We start from the raw sequence: 24,082 nt of genomic DNA on the forward strand, positions 1-24,082 counted from the left end.
AGTTTTGTTCACTCGGGGATCCTTTGGCGTCTTTAGGTTATTGACAGACGCAAAGACGTTCGCTGCTTCCATAAGCATGGAAACGAATTCATATTTTCTGACATTTTTAATCCGTTTGCGGAGAATGGTGATCGATTCCAAAGCTGAAGAAGCAAAGATCTTGTTTTGAAGCTGTCTTGCGACGGCTTCTGCAGGCTGAAAAACTTCACCGCTGCAGGTAATCGCAAAATAGAGACGCATCGTGCGTGCTTGTTTTACCAAGCCGAATATGTTTGCATGTGCGTCTCCTCTCATTGCACTATCTTCTGTTATGTGGGTCAGACATGACAAAGCGATATCATGCATTATTGTAATGTTCAGAAGTACGCATGAAATGTAAATATTGCAGAATGATGTCCAATAAACGATGGACCGCCGTGTTAGCATAGGTGTAACATGTACCATGTTTAAACTAGCAGGGTGGCTAGTAGCCTACCGCTACTGCGAGGTATAGCTCCCTATGATTGACGACTCTTTATTGCAATTGATGAGCGCGACCACACGTAGCCTAACAGGAACTCGATTCATCGTAGCAATTATTGTTCGAAAAAATTTCTGAAAATATGTTATGTAGGCTAGGCCAACTTTAAATTGTCAGAATTTTCTAGGGGGGGGCTGAAGCAATTATTGAAAATTCCAGGGGGGGCTGAATTTGTTCTAGGAGGGGCTGCAGCCCCTTGAGCACCCCTACTTCCCGCGCCCTTGGTGGTGGGCATTTGAAAGGAACATTAACCTAAACCTTTTCTGACAAATGCACTAACTTTTGACAGCTAAAAATATCAGTGATAAGGTCTCTTGCATTATATGTCCCAAATAATCTGCAAGAAGCATCAATGACGAAGTGTCCAATCCAAGATCTTACAACACACGAAAAGAATACTTCTGTTTCAACATTTATAAAGCATATACATCGTTGGCAAGCTATCAGTTACAAAACATGTTTAAACAAGCTATTGGCAAAATTGTGTGTGTGTGTACAAGAATAACCAGTACCACAGTATACTAACATCATAGGCTAACTTCCATAAAAGGAAAAAGAAATTAACTCATCTACATTATGTCATGTATCAAATTTCATTAATTCAATGTTTGCCAGGTCTACTGCCACAAACATGCCAGAGAATGAAGAAGAAAGCGAAGCAACATAGGTCCTCATAGGACTATGCAAGAACATATGCTGCCAAACACAAACACTTAGGAATTTCAGCACACCAATAAAACTATTTTTAGTAATTTAATGTTTTTCAAGAGCACTATAATGAAACTAAGCTGTAAATTGCAAAAAAATTGCAACTTTTTCAGAAAAATATGAAAAAAAACAAAAAAAACCAAAAAACGAGTGTTTTTTTTGGCTCAAGTTTTTTTTGAAAAAAAACACGTTTTTTTTTAAAAAAAACGGTTCGTTTTTTTTGCATTTACATCTCTAGTAACCACACTATGGTAAAAAAGCAAAATTATGTAGAATCCTATGCAAAATATAGATTTCTCAGTATCGTTTTCAATGGCATTGAAAAAAATTAGTGACTGCTATTTTGTTTGTCAATGCGTGCACCTGTTGCTGAAAGAACTTTCAAAGTTAATAGTTAAAATATGCAGCACCAACCATCTCACTAAAATTGATTTAAATAGATCCATAAAAGATTGCAATAAATTCAGTCGGTTTTTTTTTCAGTCGGTGAAAGTGCGAAAACGTAGATTAATCTCATTATTTTTCTTCTATTATCTAGCTAAGCTTGATAGAAAATGGAAATAACAATCGGAGGAAACGTAATGAAAGCCGTGATAACATCGCAAAAAAACGTTTTCCGTTTCGGAAGTTTACGTTGGAACGAACAGCAAAACTAAACATAACTAGATGTCGGCATGAATCAAATTTGGTTAAACTTTGCATTAAATATGCTATTTGTGGAATACTTTTATTGGGGGGTCGCGAGTTTAGGCTACATTGATTGCTTTGAGAGGGTCACGGTGGAAAAAAGGTTGAAACCTCCTGGTTTAGAGTATCATTAGCTAGAGCAGGGGTCACCAACCTTTTTTTGCATGCGGGCCACTTTGGCACTAAGGAGAGCTGTGGCGGGCCGTACTAATAAAATTTTAGGTAGGCTGACTCTTAGCTAGAAAAGAAACGTATTACGTGCCCAGTAGCCTATCCAGCGTTACATGTTGTTAATATTTATCTTAGAATACCGCAGCAACAAAATTAGTCGAACAACGCTACTGCCAGGCCAAGCTTCTTTAACAACACTTCTGACTTCTTTAACAATGTCTAATAAACGAGACCACTTGTTTTGCGCACTTATAGGCCTAACGAGGCGAGCGGCTTCATCAGAATATTCATCGCCAAGCAAGAGTGGTGTTGTCACTTCGCTTCACAAATTATATCTTGCAATTAACAGTTTCAGTAAACGAGGAAATATTTGACACATCGCAATACAGGCAACAATAGTTATCTGCAAACATATCAGGGAAAATAGGCTCCAATAAAAGGGAGAGAGAAACAAGGCACCATGCAACAAATGCTTGTGGAAATCACCGAAAAAACGTTTCTAACGTAACTCATGAACAGCGTTCCCTCTAAAAAAGCAATGAGTTGGTTTTTCATCCTTTTTGTGAGAGTCTATAAAACCACCTTTCTTTGATTATTATTAGACAACAGTCACTTGCGGAGTTGCGGTGCTTATCAGCATGGCAAGAATTGTTGATTAACAGCATTTTTGCAGTAGGCTACTAAGCTAAACATTTTTCAGCTGTCCAGAAGCATAATAATTGCACTTTGCACGCGTTTTAATCAACCACCACTGGGACAGTGTGGCTGGACATTGCATTGGAATAACTTTAAGCGACCCCCACCTAGAACTACTATCTGATGGGTCGGTCGGTGGAATCGCATGCAAAGCGAAAACATGCTTCCCAGAAAGTATTTTTTGCCTTCATGCTCTTTCACTCCTCAAGAAAAGTGTTTTTGGTTACTTGTACGCTGATACCTGATTTTTCGGACCGAAAATAACAGCGTGGCGGGCAGCATGCGGCCCGCCAGTTGGTGACCCCTGAGCTAGATTATTACCATGGGTACCTACTATCCATTTCTTTTTTTCCAAAATCGTTTCCATCTGCTTCAAATTCGACACTAAAAATGCGTTTGTCTCCAAAACCAATCAAGCGCCATCATTAGCCATTTCTCTGTTATGTTGATGTTATTTTGCATCAAGTTAAATAATTTCAATTTTTCATGTATGTGTTTTTATTACTTTTTGTAGCTTGGTTTTCAAAATTAGACCCTTCTCTAGTAAACAGCCTTAAGCCTACAGTAGGGGAAGGTCGGGACCTGCGAGCCACTTTTTTCTTTTAGATGCATATCTTCTACGTTTCTCAATATTTTTCTCTAAAAATTGGTTTTGCAATGCCTTGTAGTGCTACCCACTCTACAGCAAAAGCACAAGTTATTATTTCAGCGAATGTTTAATTTACGCGCAAAAACATAAACACGTGCCAAGCGGCTTATCGCACCCCACATGTGGGGACTTGGGGAGCGATAAGCCACAATTGCGATAAGCCAAAAAATGTAGTATTTTAGCAAAGAAATCACTTCGCCATATCAAAAATAAAATTCTAAAACATAGTTGTATTATTTATGTGTGAAATCAATCTTTAAGCCAGCTTCCAAGCTTTAAATTTTGAAATGAGCGATGGAGAATTTTCAAATGATTCCTTGGGATGAGTTGTCAGAATTTTCATGTGAAATAGCATAATTAATAGTTGCAAACGAAACAAAAGTCAGAATTGTGATATATCCTAATGGAAAGGTGTGAAAACAAAAAAATGATGTCATATGACACTTTAACATCTACTATCACAGGCACTTGTCATGGCTTGTAGGTCCCAACACAAGGTGACTCAAGGCTCCCTACCTGATCGTTCAGAAATGAAACAACAGCTGAAAAAAAAACTAACATTGCTATCTAAAAAACTTTCGGCTTAATCTCATCATAAATACATCACCTACCACTACAAAAAAGTTCATGAACATTTCTTGCATAACAAATGAGTTATTTTAAAACACATTCAGCCAAAAAAATTTTACTTTTTTAACCCAAAACCTATAAATCCTCTTTGCACCTTCATTTTTAGTACAATTTTGACCAAAGGATTGTGGGAAAGTTATCCAAGCATAAAAAATATAATGAAATTAAAAAATGCAAAAAGAGTACTTTATATTAAAAAAAAACGGGGGTGGATTATGGCTCCCACCATGATCATGGGTCCCGACCTTCCCCTACCCTTAATCCGGCCCTGCCTACATGTATTAGTAACTTGCCCATATTAATTAATTAGTTGCATTAAATTCTTTTGTATTAGGGCTACATTAAGTTCATTTTTTGCATTTCTAAAAAATGGCAAGCCTAGGTAGCCTAAAGGTGGCAGTTGACTGGATGACCTCACGGTCCCTTCCTGAAAACTAATCTAAACTTAACTACCAAAGCTAAATTGGCTAAACAATGCTACCGTATAGCTTACAAGTTACAGCCGACATTTCATTATGACTTCAACAGCAGGAGTAGGCCTATCATTATACCGTCACAAATAGGGTACTACATAGTGAGTCACAATCTAAAAAAGTTGCAAACTAGTTTAGAGGCATAACTTGTGTATTTTTTTGGCTTCACTAAGATCCGTGTTAACTTAAGTCGTTTAAGTCTGAGTCTCTCTGAGAATAAATTAGTGTGACTGTCTTTGTTCGTTTAAAACGTTGTCACATTTTGCCGCCCTCCAGCAACGTGCCGCCCCTGGATTTATCCACAAGATCCAATGGGTAGTTACGCCACTGCACCTGCTTGGATGTTATCAGTTCTACCTAGGGGTATCTCTTCAAAAAGTTTCGCAACCCTTTTCGCCAAAAAGATTTTCGCCCTTTTCGCCCGAAAGATTTTAATTTGAGTTGAGGGTTCGCGATATTCGCTTTCAAGTCAAGATTTTCTTGGAGCCATAATATAGGCTAGGCCTTAATATAGGGTTGAAAACCACAATTATATTATGAGATACACAACAAGATGCATTGCGGTAATTGCAATACAGCAGTGACGTTCGGTGGCTTAAACCGTTGGGAAAGCAACTTGGAAATATGCTGCAACAAGGTAGTAGGCACGAAGGGCGTAACCGTCGGGCGAAGCCCGAAGGCGTGTTGCCGAACGCAACACTTCCAGCGGGGGTCTGGGGGGCCTCCCCCAGAAATTTTTGAAAAACACTTCTGTTAACAAAAGAGTGATAAGGAGAACAAATATTACGTGTCAACTGTACTAGGTGCAACTAAAGAATGATTACACTGAACACAGAACTAAGAACACGACGCCTACCAATTATGACGTCACACAATTTACGTTGGTGCTTGAGGTTCCATCAACATCCTTCTTTCTTTAAGAATAGAGAATTACGTTTCTGAAATTATGAGGAGTACAAGCAATGCAATAAACATACAAAATAACATTAATAATACACATAATCAGCGAATCTTGCGGGAGGTTTTCGACTTCTCCGAGGACGCTCTCGGACAGACTCCATCTGCTGTTCATGTTGTTGTGGCTTGCAAGGCTCACCTTGTTGACTGGCTTCTGATAGTGGGTAGTAATAATACGAAGATTCATCACACGTCTTTTTGCAATGATTAGGGCGCACATGAACTCTGTTTCTCCTGTAAGTGGCACCATCACTCGTGATGATCAAATACGTACGATCAAATAATTGTTTTATTACAGTTCCTTTAAACCAGCCAGGCTTATCCGGATGTTGGAAATAAACAGATTGATTTGGATAGAGGACACTTAAATCCTTTGCATTTTTGTCGTAGGATTGTTTCACCTGCTTTTGACGGTTCATCCTTTTCGAAGGATCAAAAGTACGTTGGGTAGAGTTAACAGAAGGAATGATAGAGCGAGTTGCTCGACCAAACACAAGTTCAGCGGGGCTACAATTAGTACTTTGTTGTGGAGTATTTCTAAATTCAAGAAATGCCAAATACGGGTCTGAATTATCACGAATACACTTTTTAATTAAGTTTTTTACAATTTTCACAGACGATTCAGCTTTCCCATTGCTTTGTTGATGTCCTGGAGATGAGGTGTTGTGTGTGATACCCCATTCTTTCGTAAATTTAAGAAATTCATAGGAAGTAAACTGAGTACCAGGGTCGCTTATTACACATTTAGGTATACCATAACGAGCAAACGATTTCTTCATACATGCAATCACTTGACTACTAGTTAAGTTTGGTAAAACATCAACTTCAAAAAAATTACTGAAATAACCAACAGTGATTAAGTAGTTTTTGTTTTGATAGTGACAAATGTCTACACCAACTTTTTCAAACGGCGTTTTACCTTCGGCATGTTGAATTAACGTTTCTTTTTGATTTTTTGGCTTAAATTCTTGACAAACATCACATGAATTAGCAATTTCAGAAATTTCTTTACACATGCCTTTCCAAAAAATGGTGTTTCGAGCACGGGGCATCATACTGTCACATCCTAAGTGTGCTTTATGAAGGCGCTGCTTCATTTCATGTCTGAGAGTTTTTGGTATTAAAAGTCTCTGTCCTTTTAGGACAATGCCATCGTGGCAACTTAGAGTGTCTCTTAAGAAAAGTATGGTCGTATAGATACCTCGAGTTCATTTTGGTGATCTGGCCATCCGCTTTGAATAACTTCTAATAGTTTCTGGATGTCGGGATCTTCATTGGAAGCTTTTCTTACTTCTTCTACCAGAAGATCGGGTATATCTCCGAATCCGTCGACTGATATCGAGTTGACATTGACGAGAGGAATATCTAAGTAAGCTCGACTTAACGTGTCAGCTAAAATAAGTTGTTTTCCTGGAACATACTGAAAAGTAAAATTATATCTGTGCAGCCGTAGCATCAATGCTTATAATCTTCTTGGGGCTTGACTTAGAGGCTTGTTTAGGATGATTTTCAGAGGCTTGTGATCATTTTCCACCAGAATCGTATTGCCATAAGTGTATTGGTCAAATCGTTCCAAACCAAATACTACAGCAAGAGCTTCTTTTTCTATTTGAGCCCAATTACGTTCTGCGTATGTTAAGCATCTTGAGGCATACTCAATAGGTTTACCTTCTTGCATCAGTGCGGCTCCTAGACCATCTTTGCTGCTGTCTACCTGAAGACAAAGCTCTTTTTCGAGATCGAAGTAAGCTAACAGTGATGTTTCAGACACTTTCTTTTTGATTGTTTGAAAAGCTTCTTCGGCCTCACTTGACCAATTCCATTCTGCACCTTTTCTTACGAGGGCTCTGATTGGTTCCAGGTCATTCGCCAAGTTAGGCATAAATCTTGCCAAGTATTGAATCATGCCGGTAAATCTTTTCACACCGTGTATATCCGTTGGGGCAGGCATTTTCATGATTGCTTCAACTTTTGCTTTATCGGCTGAAATGCCTTCTTTAGTTATTCGGTGACCCATAAAAGTGATTTCTTTTTGCTTGATTACAGCTTTTTCATTGTTGAGAATGATGTTTTGCTCTTGACAACGTTTTTGCAGTTTCTTGATTTTGGTTTCGTGATCAACTTCAGCTTGTTCACTCGCGTTACCACAACCTACTACAACAATGTCATCGGCTACCGTTATCACACCGGAGATATCAACAAGGGCATGATTGAGACGTTTTTGAAAGATTTCGCTACTCACTTTTAGTCCGAAAGGTAATCTATTCCATTGATATCGTCCAAATGGAGTGATCATGGTTGTGAGATTTCTTGACTCTTCATCCAGCTTGATGTGCCAATAAGCTTCTTTTACATCTAGTTTGCTGAATATTTTAGCTTTATTCATCTTTGGGAGTACGTCATCAATGGTAGGTAGTTTGTAATGCTCACGCTGTAGAGCGGCGTTCAATGGTTGTGGATCAATGCAAATTCGTAATTTTCCATTAGGTTTCTTTACTACAGCCATTTGGCTTACCCATTGTGTGGGTTTGTCAATCGGTGATAGAATGTTCCGCTTCACGAGACGTTCGATTTCTTCTTTGACCTGATCTTGAATGGCAAATGGAAGTTTTCGGCATGGTGATATTCGAGGTTTCACGTTAGGATCAACAATTAAATTTGCTGTGCCTAAATCTCCTAATTGGTCAGGTTGTTTAACTTGAGATATAAAGTTATCGAAGTTTACTTTTATAAGATCCATATCTCGTATAGACTTTAGTCCTAGCAAACAGTCAAACTTGTTTTCTTTAACAGTGAATGGTAATTTATAAACTTCCTTATTTTTAGGATTCACTACATGCAAAACTGTTTCACCAATCGATTTTACTTGTGTAGAGTTCCACATGGTTAGAGCATTGGGTTTAAAAGTTATTTGATGTTTGTGAACATTCTCTTCACGAATAACGTTGACATCAGCGCCAGTATTCAGGTGGAATTTGACGTCTTGTCCATTAATGTTGAGTTTCACCATTAAGCGAGTCTCGTTATGTTTCAACGCATAACATAAAAAATCGTCATAAGTTTCGCAGTTACCTTTTTGCTCTTCCTTGTCATAGAGTGAATTCGTCCTTTTCATAGAGTGAATACGAGTGCGACAGACTGTACTGAAGTGATTCATCTTGTTGCATTTCAAGCACTTTTTTCCATAAGCAGGGCAGTTACTTCGGCGATGAGATTTTCCGCATCGTGGACAGTTCTTGATAAAGTTGTCTTGTGGTTTCGATGGTGTTGGATTCTGCACTTTCTGGATTATTGATTCAGATTTTTGAAGAGACATTTCATTAGCTTGTTTTTGTGACGTTTCGTCCAACCTGCATATTTGAATAGTTTTTTCTAAATTTAAATCCGGATCTCTCAACAAAACTTGTTGTAATTTGTCTGGAATAAAAAAAACAATTTTGTCCCTAATCATTCTGTCTGCTTCTTTGAAGTTACATCCTTCAGCTCGTTGTCTGAGTTCAGTTAGGAATGTGTCGAAAGGCTGTCGATATTGCACTTTCCAAAATCTATAACTTTCCATGACTGTGTTCTGTTTAGGAAGGCAATATTCTTCAATCTTTTTCAAAACAACGTCTGGTTTGTTTTGTCGTCCTCTTCATCGAAGTTCATCTGAAAGAATGCTTCTATAAATTGTGGTACTGCACATTGAAGTATGATGGCTGCTTTTTCGTAAGCTCCACTTGCATTAAATAAACTTCTAGATGTTGCCTCCATCTCTTGTATGCTTCTGATAAATTAGGATCACGTAAGTCTAACGGACAGGGCGCTCTAAAGTTATTGTTTGCCATCTTTTTTTAAGCAATATACTTTCAACAGTTAACTTGTTTCATTTGTTCAACTTAAAGTTTTCGCTGCCACCATGTTAACAAAAGAGTGATAAGGAGAACAAATATTACGTGTCAACTGTACTAGGTGCAACTAAAGAATGATTACACTGAACACAGAACTAAGAACACGACGCCTACCAATTATGACGTCACACCAGTAGCGTAGCCAGGAATTTTGAAAGGGGGGGGTTTTGACGGCCCAACGGCGGGGGGTCTGGGGGGCCTCCCCCAGAAAATTTTGAAAAATTACTTTGAATTTGGTGCATTCTGAGAGCATTTTCAACAAAAATGTAGTTACGAATATTCCTGTAAAATGGTGGTGTCTGGTGGCATAGCAAAAGAATAAGATCATGTTTTCTTCGGCATTTTTCGGAAATAAAGCTAAGTCTCTATGTTTTCTTGTTGCTAATTCCTGGCTGAGATGTTTGGTATTGGCAAAACTTGCTCTTTTAATGCAATTTTGTTTAAAATTAAGCAATTTTTTTTAGATTGAAAGCATCATTCTCAATATCGTAACGTCACACGCGTGCCAAAGGGGGGGTTGTAACCCCCAAAACCCCCCCCCCTTGGCTACGCCACTGCGTCACACAATTTACGTTGGTGCTTGAGGTTCCATCAACAACTTCCAATTTGGTGCGCTCTGAGAGCATTTCCAAAACAAATCAAAAATAAAAATCTGTCAAATTGTGCTTCGCCTATGTCGTGATCATACATCCATTTAATGTTTAGAAGTTATGAAAAATCTTAATTTTAACGTTGCAGGACCAAAATCCTGTGTTAGACATGGAATAATAGTTGTCTAAATATGTAATTCGTCATGAATGTTCATTCTCAGATATCCAGTTAGGCCTACACCACAAAAACTAACACTTAGGCCTAAACATTACAACCGCAAGCAATTTGTACAAAAAGCTGGATAAGTTTGCCTCCTGCGTATAGAAGCTTAACGAACTAAATATTGCATCCGCACCTGAACGTTCATTGGCGAAGTAACGTTATATCGACGCTGTAAAAAGGGCAAAGGCATGACTATGAAAGCTAGTAGGCTAAAGTACATGGCGAGGAGACATAAAAAAACAGCAACAATCTTTTCGGCATTATGATGCTGTGCTGTGTACCGTGACGAGAGACCATTCTGTGCGTATGACGAGTTAGTCTAGCCGCTCTAGCGACTGTACGCATTGACGTCACTGGGAAAGCAACTCTAACCATAACACATCTGATTGGCTAAGCAGCTGGTGACGTTTTGCAAAACGAGTGAGGATTGGATAAAACGAAGGCGTTTTTTGACATTTTAGAACCTGGGGAAAGCAACTTTGATAGTTGCTTCCCTGGAGCTTCAGTGGTTGTTTCTGACAGAAGCGTTTGCGTTAATTGGCATTTATAGGCAAGGCATGCGGTTTGGTGAGGACTTAGACTACTCACAAGCGTTACGAGTAATTCTAGTCACGAATACAGTAATTTTCAAGTTAAAATAGACGTGATAAAAATAATAAGAAGTTAAACCTAGAATTCAGTCATTTTATTTTGCATAGTTTTCGCTCAGGTAAGCACTGCTTTCCTTGCTTTCCCTCACCGATCGTCACTGCAATACAGAAATAAGGAAAAAGGGTAACCCACTTACCAATGTTCTGACGTTTTCTTATGTATTGTAAAACCTGCTTACGTGCGGGGTCACCAATGTGGTAATAGCCCATATATTTCACGTGTAAGGATGGTTTTATTAAGATTTTAAACGGTAATCGGTTGTCTAATGAAATTCTGTCTGCCTGATGGACATTCTAACTAATTTGACTATCCAACTCCAGTACTCTATTAAACTATTTCCTCACAATTGTTACTCGAATTATAATTTTTAATTATCAGAAGGTTTTTGCATAATATTGTAGGCCTAGCCTATAACAAAAATGAAATTGAACGTAGCCTATAACGAAACATTGCGAGGTTACGAATTATCATATTTTAGCAGTCGTCCAAATTGTAAACGTTCTAATTTTTATTCTTTCTCGTGTTGTTCGTTTCTTTCCGTCAAAGGACGAATGTGAACACTGAACAGTTTCATTTTTTGTTCCCTTTTTTCTATTTAAAGCAGCTTATATGGAAAAATAGAAATTCCTTAGAAAATGACGTAGGCCTATGGGAATGGTTCACTTGTTAGGAAGGAAAACGTGTTTGGCATGATACTGGATTGCTACAATATGACTTACTGGTATTAGCAAATGGGCGTTTTTTCAATTTGTTTTCGTTTCGGTTTGAAAAAAAAATTGAATGCCCCTCCCTCTAGAAAATCCTACGTACGCCACAGCCTAGGCTACATATAATGTGTCGTTTCGACACATTTGATGCTGTGATTAGTAGATTTGCATTGCAAAAGGTCCGAACAGGTTTGAAAAAAATGCTTTTAAGCAGAGGCGTAGCAACCGCTCTCCAAACCCTTCGATCGGAGGGGCCCCCCGCAAGGAATGAGGGCCCCTCCGCCGAAGTTTTTGGAAGACTATCGAAATACAGGATATAACCACGTGGTCACAAATGCACGCGAAATAGCAGAGCGTATTGGTATTGAGCAGGTGTTTTAAAAAAACACGGTGCGACGTGGGAAGAGAACGTTTGGTTACGAATGTGCTGATGATTCGAGTCGTCTTTCTGCTGAAGACAAATTCATATCGCAACTTTTTTCTCACTGATCAGGCCATGTCTTCTGTTTCTTCGCGCTTTTACCAACTCGTGGAGTGGTACAAGTTGTTTGAATTTCTGCACAACGCTAGCAGCCCAAAGAAGTGTCTCAGAGAAAATGATTGGGTTGGTTGGTTTTGAATCTTTATCCTTGGACTGACAAAGCCTTGATTGGTTATTCCTGGTAGTTTCGCATACTTGTAGAAGCTCTTGACGTAGGGCCGGTTACTGAGATTGGCAGAGTGAAGTTTTCCGATTATTGAAATGTTTTTGCCGAGGAAATTATTCCATTCCCTAGGTGCCGCTGAATGGAAAGCAGTCCTGAAATGCGTTGCTCCAGCGCACACCCCGAGAGTCGAACTTGCGGCGCGTGGTCTTGAGCGGGCACGTAGGCCTAACCACTGAGCTAACAGGGCGAACAATGGAACTGGACAATCACTGCAAAAAAATTAAAAGAAACATGCGAGACAATGATGCCAACGAACTAATAATGGAATTAAATCGTTTTATTTATGTCATCGAGAAAGAGAGAGGACTTGTCACGGCAAGCATATTTTAACGTACAAGAACAGCCTGCAGGAGATATATCCGAATCTTTGCATTTGCATCGGAATTCTTCTAACCGGCCACACCAGTTACTGTGGCCAACGTTGAAAAGACTTTTAGCAGAATGAAACTGATCAAGAATATCCTGCGCTCAAACATGACAGATGACAGGCTTTCTGTTCTTGCAATTACCATCGAAAACAAGATTGCCAGATCCCTGGACTATGACCCAGTACAATTTGCCCAGAACAAGGCTCAAAGAAGCGTTTTGCGTAATTATGGAATAAGTTATATGCAGTTATATGTAGACCCTACACACTGTCACTGTAGAGTGTAGACCTATGTATAGGCCTACACAGTGTAGTGTCGGTCCTGGGGTATTTCGGGCCCTGTGCGGAATATGGCTTGCGGTCCCTAATGACAATGATCCAACTCAGTAGTGTAGCTCGGTATTTTGAAAGGGGAGGGGGGTTTTGACGGCCGGCGGGCGAAGCCTGACGGCGTGTTTGCCAAAGGCGACACCCAGCGACGGGGGTCTGGGGAGCCTTCCCCAAATTTTTTTGAAAAATTGCTTTTAATTTGGTGCATTCTGAGAGCATGTTCAACAAAAATTTGGGTATGAATATTACTGTAAAATGGTGCTGTCCGGTGGCACAGCAAAAGGATAAGAACATGTTTTCTTTGGCAGTTTCGGAAATAAAGCTGAGTCTCTATGTTTTCTTGTTGCTATTTCCTTAGAAAATAACAAAAATTACTGCATTTTCTGAGTAAATTGCGGGCCCTGTGCGATCGCACGGTTTGCACACCCCCAAAGACCGGCATTGCTGGTGGGCGCAGCTAATGTAAAAGTTAGCTTTTAGCAAAGAAATTAGCGGATTTCCAATAAATTTACTTTCGCCATCGAGTCCGCTAAAATTTCTAAATATTAGCGGAAATGCTAATCCACTAGCCAAAGCGATAGCTTCGCTAATTAACGAAGCTGTGCCCTCTACTATGTATACATAATATGAACCCTGCATGTTGTGTAAAATAAATATCACATTCCAGTTTCTGCGTTGTAGGGGGCCCCAGACTTATGTTCGGAGGGGGCCACGTTCTTTGTTGCTACGGCCCTGCTTTTAAGCTATTTTCGTTGCTTGTAGCCTATTGGATGTTTACATTTTTCGTAAACAAAATGGTTAGCAACAACGGCATGTTTGCTGCAAGTGTGGTCGAGTGATTTTTGTTGATTTTCATAGCTATAGCTACCACAATGCGTCAGTTTATTTTAAACCGAATAGTTGAGCTATCAAAGTTAAATTTGAAATGTTTTTAAAGAGCACATGAACGCAGGTTAGGTACAAGTATTGTATCTTAAGAATTTTCATTTTTTTTCACTTTTATTTAAAATCACACTTTGGGGCAAAACGGAATATTGCTGGTGTGACAAAGAGCAACGCTGTTCCGCTATGCCGCGTGCATGGTTTTCGCTAGTTTTATTGAACAGCACACACTCAAATCAAATTAAAGCAATGTTATGATGACATTTTTAAGAAAAATGACCAGATGACGTCATCTATCTGGTACCGATATACTCCATGATACATTGTAAGTTATAAAAAACATGGTTTTATGTTACCAGCGTAAAACTGCAAATGCTACGTGGTTAGTAGTCTAAATGAATTGCAAGCTGCTATGCAAGGTATAAAAATACAACAAGCACTTTTTTTTGTGCAACCGAAGTTTATCACATAGCCTACCAGGAACATACGTTCTGCTTTGCCCCAAATGGTAGGGCAAAGCAGAACAAAAAAAAATTATTTTAAAATTGTGCTGTAGGGGAAGGTGGGGCAAGATGGGACGTGGGGCAGGACGGGACACCGTGGATATTTTTAAAAGTATTAGCTTTAGCGTCCTCTACCCATTTAGATGTTAAAGGACACCATGATTCTCGATGACTTGCAAAAAAAAGAGATGTTCAGAGAAAAAACGTGGTCGTGGCAACAAGATAACTGATTAGAGGCTAGTTGCTATAAGAAATCTTATCAAAACTTTTCACATTTTAGCATGATTTCAGAAAAATTTGGAAGATGATACGTGGTCTGGAGATACAGTAATAAAAGTGCTTTTTGGGGTATCTGACTTTTTAGATTTGAGTTACATATATAATAAACAAACAGAAAATTTCAAAATGTCAGTCATTGGGGCAAAACGGGACAGAGCTGCTTGGGGCAGGATGGGACATCTGTTCTGCTTATAATGGGCGTGGCAATTTTGTATGTGATTTTTATGGAAAAAAGTAGTCTGTCATTTTGCCCTGATGTAATTACGTGTGCTGTAAATGCAAGTCATTTTTGAAATTACAAGGTATTACCAGTAGATTTGTGGTTTTACAGGTGATTCCTCATATGAACAATACGCGTCCCGTCCTGCCCCAGGTGTGGGGCAAGATGGGACAAATTAATTTTTTTTGTTTTTGTTAATTATAAGGTCATGCGATACTAACTGAGTCTTTGTATCTTGCTGGTTGGTAGTGGTGTGCAATAGAAATAACATGATACCAAAGTTACCGATATTGATAAAAAGGAATTCTGCAAAACATCGATTAAAGTTAAGTGTCCCGTCCTGCCCCACCTTCCCCAATAAGTTACAAAATAACTTAATAATAATAATACTTACATAAAAACAAGAAATATTAGATAATGTGTGAAGATAGTCTTACTAGACTTGGAATGTAACGATTACCACTTTGAACAATGTCCGTATCATTCATAGGCTATAGCGAAAGTTATGTAGGATTTTGAAAAATTGTTCTGCTTTGTCCCACGTTCCCCTAATCTAAGTTTTGGCAAACATCGTTATCCTGAAGGGGTGAAAAGATAGACCCTCGGCGCAGCAGAGGCTCAAACAATGACGACTATATACAGTACGTCTAAGCATTCCAGTCAAGACGACAAAACTTACCAAAAAGTGCTTTTTTATTCAGAAAAAATCTTACTTCCTTCTCCTGACAAATCTATTAACCTAGCTACATATTTAACCTAACCCACAGTAGGTTAACGAGAGACGGAGCCTAATTATGCATGTTGAATATTTAATTAACATGAAAGCTACTTAACACTTTGTCAAAAGGAATTCATTGAAAATTGAAATATTTCCATCGTCATCAAAACAATGCGTTTAAAATGAACCAATAGCATACCGGTAGCTTGACTGTTTTTAAAACGAAACTCTAGAAACCCAACATCAGAAAGGTAAAATTGACCTGATGATCATGATTGTGGTCAAATAGCTTACAAACTTTAAACAAGAAGCATTGTTGGTACAAAAACATCGATTGAGGAACTCTGGCCAATGATACGGATAGCTTAGTTCTCATGAAAATCTTTTCCGTTGCCATGTGAATGAAATAAATTCTTGAAACAAAGGCATAAAAGTAAAAACAAAATATCGCAGAAGCCTAAACTCAATCAACTAGATTTAAACTAGGCCACACAAACTTGTAGTCTATTATTTTTCTCAATGAACTACATTAACAATGAACTTGGGCGAAAAAAAACCCCAAACCATCATTTTGTGTGAAACAGAATTAAAAACGCCATTTTCTCAAATTGTGTTAACACAAGCCTATCTGGCATTTTTAGGTGGAATTACTTCATGCTTGCCTCCAGCACAAGCCATGGGCTTAAAAAAAAGACGGACTGGAAGCTAAAGAATAATTGCACGAAAATCTACGCTAAGCGCTCTTTGCTCTATTGAAATAATAAAAAAACGATATACAGATGTGGAAACAACGTCAGCTTTGACTTTTTCTGCCCAAATGTTTGAAACGATAATCTCCAATCTTGTCTTGGTTTTCCTGAATTTCTATTTATCTCGAAGAAAGAAACTCTGCAAATGTAGTTGATGTTTTGTGGAGTGGAGTTGCTGAAAAGTTGCCAGGCAAAAGCAAGTTCAGCTGCTCTTCCAATTGCGAGTGAATAGAAAGTGCTCACAAACAGTTTCATTTTGCAAGCGCTAGATTCAGATTATTTTAGTTTTTCAGTGCAAAAGCGAATCAATATTCAAAATCATCAGGAAATGGTGAAATTGTTGGTGGCTTGATGATGTTAGGCTATAGAACGACAGATATATTTGAATGTTTGGTATTGGCAAAACTAGCTCTTTTAATGCAGTTTCGTTCAAAATTCGGCAAACTTTGTTTTAGAGACATAGGTTGTTGTTTTTTTTGCGAGATTATTACAGTTTTATTATTTATCAATTTTCTACTTGGTTGATCTAAAAACGATCTTATTCCGGTAAGTCACTAACTTTTATGCTTTAAAGTTAACCCAAAGTCGGCCCAAAGTTTAGAAAATGTAGCGTCATGGACGTCATACATCTTAATGAGTGTCAGACAAAAAGCTTTGAAACAAAGAAGTTACTTTATTTCTGATATATTCAAGTTTTGTATAACGAATCACTGGACTCAGCTGTATAAAAGGTTAGTGCAATTTTTCATAGCTGTAGATATTGCGTTGTTTCCATGGACTGCACAAGTTAGCTGCATACTGAATAGTTGTAGAGCGGTCACACCCTGCTATATGAAAGGTCATTCGAATTATAAAGCATATGACACACAAGTTCTTACTCATTTTAAAAGATAAAGCACCAGAATTGCTTTTACATCAAATTTCTCATATCGCTGTGACATGCCACTACTACATCCCAGCTAGCGATGCCTATCATTTTTGCATTAATTCAACGTTTGCTAATGTTGGATCGGTGTGGAGGTGACGAGTTTAGCTGACTGGGGTATAAAATTATCGCTTTATCAACGCAACTTTATATCAAAGCACGCTTGATATCTTCAAGACATAACTTCTCTGGTTATAATTAAATTTTCACAAGATGATAATGTTGTTTTTGCTAGTTTGTTTTAGTCATTGTTTTCATGTCAAGTTATAACCTATCTATTCTGTGAGTCGTGCAAGGTGCAAGGCCTGGTGCGTTGCGCTTGAAATGGCTTTGCCCGTGGTAGGATTTCTTTGTGGGATTTTCTTTGCCTGCCTTGCTCTTCTTTGCTATGAGCTAAACGCATCAAGACGTGTTCCCCTCACGACCATCAGCACTCTTGATAACGCACCATGGCCGATCTTTATAGCAACTGTCCATACAAATCTTAAATATATCAGCTAAAGCTAATAAAGCTATAGCCTAAATATATGTTGTTTATTTTTGTTTTTTTGTAACATTTTCTTTTTTTTATTTTCTCTTTATATCTTAAATTTTTACAACCCCCCCCCCCTTTGGCACGTGTGTGACGTCACGATATTGAGAATGATGCTTTCAGTCTAAAAAAAAATTGCCTAGTTTTAAACAAAATTGCATTAAAAGAGCGAGTTTTGCCAATACCAAACATTCAAACATCTCAGCCAGGAATTAGCAACAAGAAAACACAGAGACTTTGCTTTTTTTCCGAAAAATGCCGAAGAAAACATGATCTTATCCTTTTGCTATGCTACCGGACAGCACCATTTTACAGGAATATTCTTACCCACATTTTTGTTGAAAATGCTCTCAGAATGCACCAAATTCAAAGTAATTTTTCAAAATTTTGTGGGGGAGGCCCCCCAGACCCCCCGCCGTTGGGTGGTCAAAACCCCCCCCCTTTCAAAATTCCTGGCTACGCTACTGAGTAGAATCATGCTTAGCCAACAGCAAACAGCTATGAAAAATTGATCAAGCAATAAGAATGCAAACAGTCATTGATACTGATGAAACTAAAGGGAAAAAGGAAGTCGACGACCCTTTTCACACATCTTGTTAATGACATCCTCAACAGTTGAGACCGATTTTCTATACAGATTAAGCAAAGTCAAACCATTTAATCGGTTTTCAGAGGTTGAATTTCTTAAATAAGTTTTAAGTCTTCGAAGAGCAGTTGAAACTCCTCCCCCCCTTTGGCTACGCCACTGAGAGCAGCTATATATTAAAGTTGCACCAGCGTTTTCCTTTCTTGCTAATATGACAGGTAATAGTATGAGGATGTTGACATGAATTACTGATGAACTTTTGCACTTTCACTTAAATGTGAGACACAACCATCCGCTTACAGAAGAGCACGTTTTGTCTCGTACGGACTTGCTGACTTTTATCAAATTATGTATAAGCAAAACATTTAGATGGCCTTCCCAAATGTAAAATCAATCATTCGGTTATTTTTTTTAGCTTAATTGCTACCAACTGGTTAGGAGAGAGGTCCTTTTGCAGGCTTACAAGAATTGAATATGATTCAAGATGCACAATGTTAGTTGGGTTTGAATCTTCATCTTCGGTCTGACAAAGCTTCTTATGATTTATTCCTGGCAGTTCCACATACTTGTAGAGGCTTTGAACCACTGACGCTGGGCCAGTTACCGAGATTGACAGAGTTAAGTTTCCACTTGTTGTGGAAGTGATTTTGTCTGTAAATTATTCCATCCACTTGGTGCCGCTGAATGGAGAGTAATCCTGAAATGAGAGGCTCAAGCGCATACCCCGAGAGCTGAACCAGCTCCGCTTGATCTTGAGTCTGGAGCTGAACCACTGAGCTAATGTTTCAAGATAAGTTGTCTGTATTGGAGTATTCTGTGTAGTGAAAGTGACAAACTGAGGCAACAAATTATGACAAGATTTTGGATGATTTGCTACGAGGAAGACTAGGAAATTTGTTTTTATTCTATCTAGCTTAATCACTTCCATTACCAAAAATACTTAATTTCAACACTTGTGTGCATTAGGGTGGGGTGAAAAAACCTTTTTATAAAATTTTTATTAGCTCGGGGTTGGAAAACTTGCCAATTACTACTAAAACTAATTGTGCAAAATTAGAATGTAATCTGACGAGAGCTTGATCTGCCACCAGCCACTTGAAAATTTACCATTGGGCCATTCTGTGGCAATTCACACAGTCAAGAAATTCAACCTCTTCAATTTTTCTTAAATTTTACACACCTTTTCACTATCTTATATGATGAACACCTGCAAAATTTGAGTGAAATTTATTGAGAAACACGAGAGTTATAAAGCATTTAGTTTGGGGGGGTCTGCCGAGGGGGCATAATTTTTTTTATTTTTGGCCATGTTTGAGGTCCTATTACTGCTTAAGTAAATTAGGTAAGAACACTATTTTTTACAGGTGATAGTACTTCTGCCAAATATTGAAAAAACAATACCGTTCATATTGTCAGCACTTTAAAAGGTCAAAGGTCATAGACATCCAAATGTGGCCGTTTCCAGCTCTCGGTTAAAATTTTCCCAAATTTTAAAACCTTGCCAAGACCCTATTTTTGATTGGTTTTGGTTGAAATTTAGTAGAAATGTTGTTTACAGGATTCTCTATGAAATTTCAGTGTTAATTTTAACTGGGGTCATGGGTAACTGGGATATTAAAAGGACCTCTTTTTTGCTTTTTGTCATTTCGACCCATGTTTCACATTAAATACCTCCCAACCCCTTTAATATTTTGTACTGAAATTTTCTCAGTTCATAAAGAATCCTGTAAACAATATTTCTACTAAATTTCAGCCAAAACCAACCAAAAATAGGGTCTTGGCAAGGTTTTAAAATTTTGGAAAATTTTAGCCGAGAGCTGAAAACGGCCACATTTGGATGTCTTTGACCTTTGACCTTTTAGAGTGACAATGTGAACGGTGTTGTGTTTTCAATACTTATCAGCAGTACTATCACCTGTAAAAAATAGTGTTCTTACCTAATTTACTTAAGCAGTAATAGGACCTCAAATATGGCCAAAAATAAAAAAATTGTGCCCCCTCGGCAGACCCCCCAAACTAAATGCTTTATAACTCTCGTGTTTCTCAATAAATTCCACTCAAATTTTGCAGGTGTTTATCATATAAGATAATGAAAAGGTGTGTAAAATTTAAGAAAAATTGAAGAGGTTGAATTTCTTGACTGTGTGAATTGCCACGGAATGGCCCAATGGTAAATTTTCAAGTGGCTGGTGGCAGGTCAAGCTCTTGTCAGATTACATTCTAATTCTGCACAACTAGTTTTAGTAGTAATTGGCAAGTTTTCCAACCCCAAGCTAATAAAAATTTTATAAAAAGTTTTTTTCACTCCACCCTAATGTGCATCCTTCTTCATCACTTATTCACTATCAGTGGTTGTTCACTATCAGTGATCTTATTCACTATCAGTGATCTTGAAGATCAGATCACCAAAACAATTTGATCTTCATGATCAAGATGACTTTTCGTGTAGCCTACTTGACAAAATGAAGTTTTTGATCATTGATGCAAGAAAAAAAAAATATATATATATAAGCAACCTGGTTAACACCGGTATCCTAGTTGGTATTGCTAACCGTTGCTTTTAAGTTTTAACTACTCGATGGCTGGCCTTTATAGTGCCTGTTGCTATTAAGCTTATTAATCGTTGTCGTAGTTTGCGTAGAATCGCAACGTCACACTCAATGACTCAAGGCCAAGAGTAAAAGTAGGCTACTGAAAAAATCACACAATTTACAATTAGTTTTATGCTTTACTAAAAAAAAAAACACTTTTGAACTGCATCATTTTTCATCAAAATTCTGCCTGGTTGATGTGAGAAGCTTTTATTCGTGTGAAGTTCAACTTGCACCGGATGATATCAATGTTTATTGGACCATTAATTCATCTGGCAACCGTGATACTGTTGTCTGCTATCAAAAACGTAGGCTACAGAGATCTGTGGTCAGATAAACCGCTCTGCGGTAAGAGAAATACTAAAGCGAAACAAAAAAGAGGCAGCGTATGTTTTCACATTTAAAATATTTGTTGATACCGTACTCAGATCCTAAACAATTATTGGTCTGGTTGATTTGTTGCAATAAACCAATTTACATGACTCAAGTCGGCTATTTTTTATCATAAGCTATGTCAACATAAAGTATATACGAAAGTTAACTCATTTATTATAACCAACACAGGAAACTTTTATCCAACTTTTTTCTAAATCCGGTACTGCATTGTTGGCATAGCCTATTAAATATTTCGTTTTATAAAATCTTAGAGTTGTTTACTCTTTGCTAAAATGATGAATGACATTTTTTTCTCTACTTTTATAAAGTCTGGGGCCCTAACTTATTAACGCCTTCTCATTCTATTTTTAAACGCCATTACTAAACGTAGGGCCCACTAGCAGTAACGTTAATAAGGAGGTCCAGGGGGTACTTTTGGACTTGGATCCAGGATGAATTTAGGATCCTGTAAACCTTTTCAAGGGCCCGTGAACTTCAAGAAACCATCGCGTATTAGGTTATAGTGTGATTTGGTGCCCCAGGACCTTGATTTCAGGCCGAAGGATTTATTTGATACCGGGCCCAAATTAGCCTTTTAACGGCCCTGCTCATTAGTGAATTTCAGAGGGGGAAGATGGTACGCACAATGCCCTGTATGTGAATGAATATCTCAAGATTATCTCGCCATTTGCTTTAAACAGTTTAACTTTTTAGGGCTGTGGAAACATCATGAAGCGATTGTCTTGTTCTATCTGACATTTGTCGTCATGCAACGCACCACGTTGGTCTTAAAAACCTTCAAGAGAGTTATGTGATATTTGAATTGCTCTTTTCTACAGGAACCTGCTCATAAAAGCACGCAAAAACTTTATTTTGCATTTTGCATGAATCCTGGCATTTGGTTAATTTTGTGTGCTTCAAAATGGTTGTTGTTGACAAAGGCAACAACTCTCCTTATTTGTACATTGCCTTGGTTTCCTTCATGGTTGGAATTATGATGTGCGAATATTTCTCGAGGAAGTTGGGTGAGTTTAACTCTTATTTGTTCTTGGTTTCAAACGTTGTAGTCAAAAATGTGCACTCTCAAAGATATTGCTTTTTCTTTTGACTACGTGTTTTGAAACCGCGGTTTTATGTGTTTGCAAGAGCCACAAGCGCTTTCTCAAATGAGTCTTATTAAGCTACAGTGGCTGTGTTGGGGTGAAGATGTGACCTCTGCCAAACAAATGTAACAGTAACATTACTAATAATACTTCGCTGCTCAACTGCAGAACATAAGAAGCAAAATCTTAATTTTGGCTGTAAATAGAAGGACAAAATCTACAAACGATTCCAGAGTGGAAAAGAAATGTGCTCACTCGATAAGAGTTCTAGCAAGTCTTGGAATAGGCTCTTAGTGGCAAAGTCGGATCTCGGGGCCAGTATAAACCTAAACTCGCAACAACGCAACCGATATGTTGCAGAAAGCAACAATACAAACTTCTGGACGAGCTCGGACTGAAATTATCCCTAATTTTATCATATTGTATACAAGGTTAACTATATTTTGAGATTAACTGTTTTTATATGTAGATCCAAAACCTCGTTTTTCTACTCGTCTCATTTTGTACCTGTGCTGGTGTCTGATGTCGTGGTATTACATGTACACCACAGTCCAGATGGAAAATATGTTTGGATTTCTTATCTTCGGTCAGAACCATTTGCTAAAAGGCATTGATGGATTATTAGTGTCCGCAATTCCAACTGCACTTTTTTTAATGAATAAAGGAGAAACAAAGAATTTTTTGGAAAAGATGACTTTATTTTATACATTTTGTTACTTGATGCTGTTGCACGTACTTGCCGTTTCTTGCAATTTAACATCGTTTTTGTGCATAAGTCACGGCTTCAATCATTTACTTTCTAAAATCATCGGCCAATTTTTGTCTCTTGTCTTCTGTACTTTCTTTATCGAAAGCGTGGTACCTGGAAATTGGCGTCATTACATTCTTTGGCATGCTTTTGTTCCTATATTCAATGGCATTCTTCGCCGTAGCATATACAAGCATCTTTACGGATTTTCTTCCATTCATTCTGAATATGGCCACTTTTAAACCTGCATACTGACTTAGAATGTTGGGATACCACTCGAATACATTTATTTGTGAGTGTATCTGTGAGTAGCCTATATTGTCAAATAAAAGCATTGTTTATCTTTTCTGAGGCTTGAGTATATTATATTGTCAAATAAAAGCATTGTTTATCTTTTTGGTGGTTTACTTTCATGTTAATCTTCAATAATATTAGTGCGATATTTCACATTCTGCCCATATCGTTTATCAAAATAGTTGAGCACTGGGACAAATAACTTCATACAGATGAACAGGAAGAAAAATCTCGCAGGTGTCCAAATTAGGGAAAGACTGTTTTTGACGCATTTGTCAAATTATTTAATTTCAATTACCTTTCAATCATTAAAGGCAACTTTTCACTTTTGATGGTGTGTTACAATCGTTACATGATAAAATCACTGCTCCAATCAACAAAAGTAATAGATGTACCGTATGTAATAAATGCAACAGAACATTGGCGATTACTGTATCGTTGGTTGTGGATTTTATACCTCATACGAAAATTATTGTATTTTCTACGAATGATGTTCACAGTACAAGCAGAAAAATACAACCCACTTTACTGACATTTTGCACACAATGATAATGCGCATCTTCAGAATTAATAATACGTAAAGTTAACTTTTAAAGATGTTGTAACCTGCTGCAGTAATCA

General features: G+C 37.9%; 1 protein-coding gene across 1 annotated transcript; it reads left to right on the forward strand.

The window, feature by feature from the left end:
- Positions 1-22,232: 22,232 nt before the first annotated feature.
- LOC145771554 (uncharacterized) lies at positions 22,233-23,458 on the forward strand. Its single transcript, XM_082583256.1, has 2 exons — positions 22,233-22,341; positions 22,889-23,458. Exons 1-2 carry the CDS (start codon positions 22,239-22,241, stop codon positions 23,407-23,409), a joined length of 624 nt encoding a protein of 207 aa, XP_082439382.1. The 5' UTR covers positions 22,233-22,238; the 3' UTR covers positions 23,410-23,458.
- The last annotated feature ends 624 nt before the right edge of the window (positions 23,459-24,082 follow it).

The sequence above is a fragment of the Aplidium turbinatum genome, chromosome 6, assembly GCF_918807975.1.
Source record: "Aplidium turbinatum chromosome 6, kaAplTurb1.1, whole genome shotgun sequence".
Lineage (NCBI taxonomy): Eukaryota > Metazoa > Chordata > Ascidiacea > Aplousobranchia > Polyclinidae > Aplidium > Aplidium turbinatum.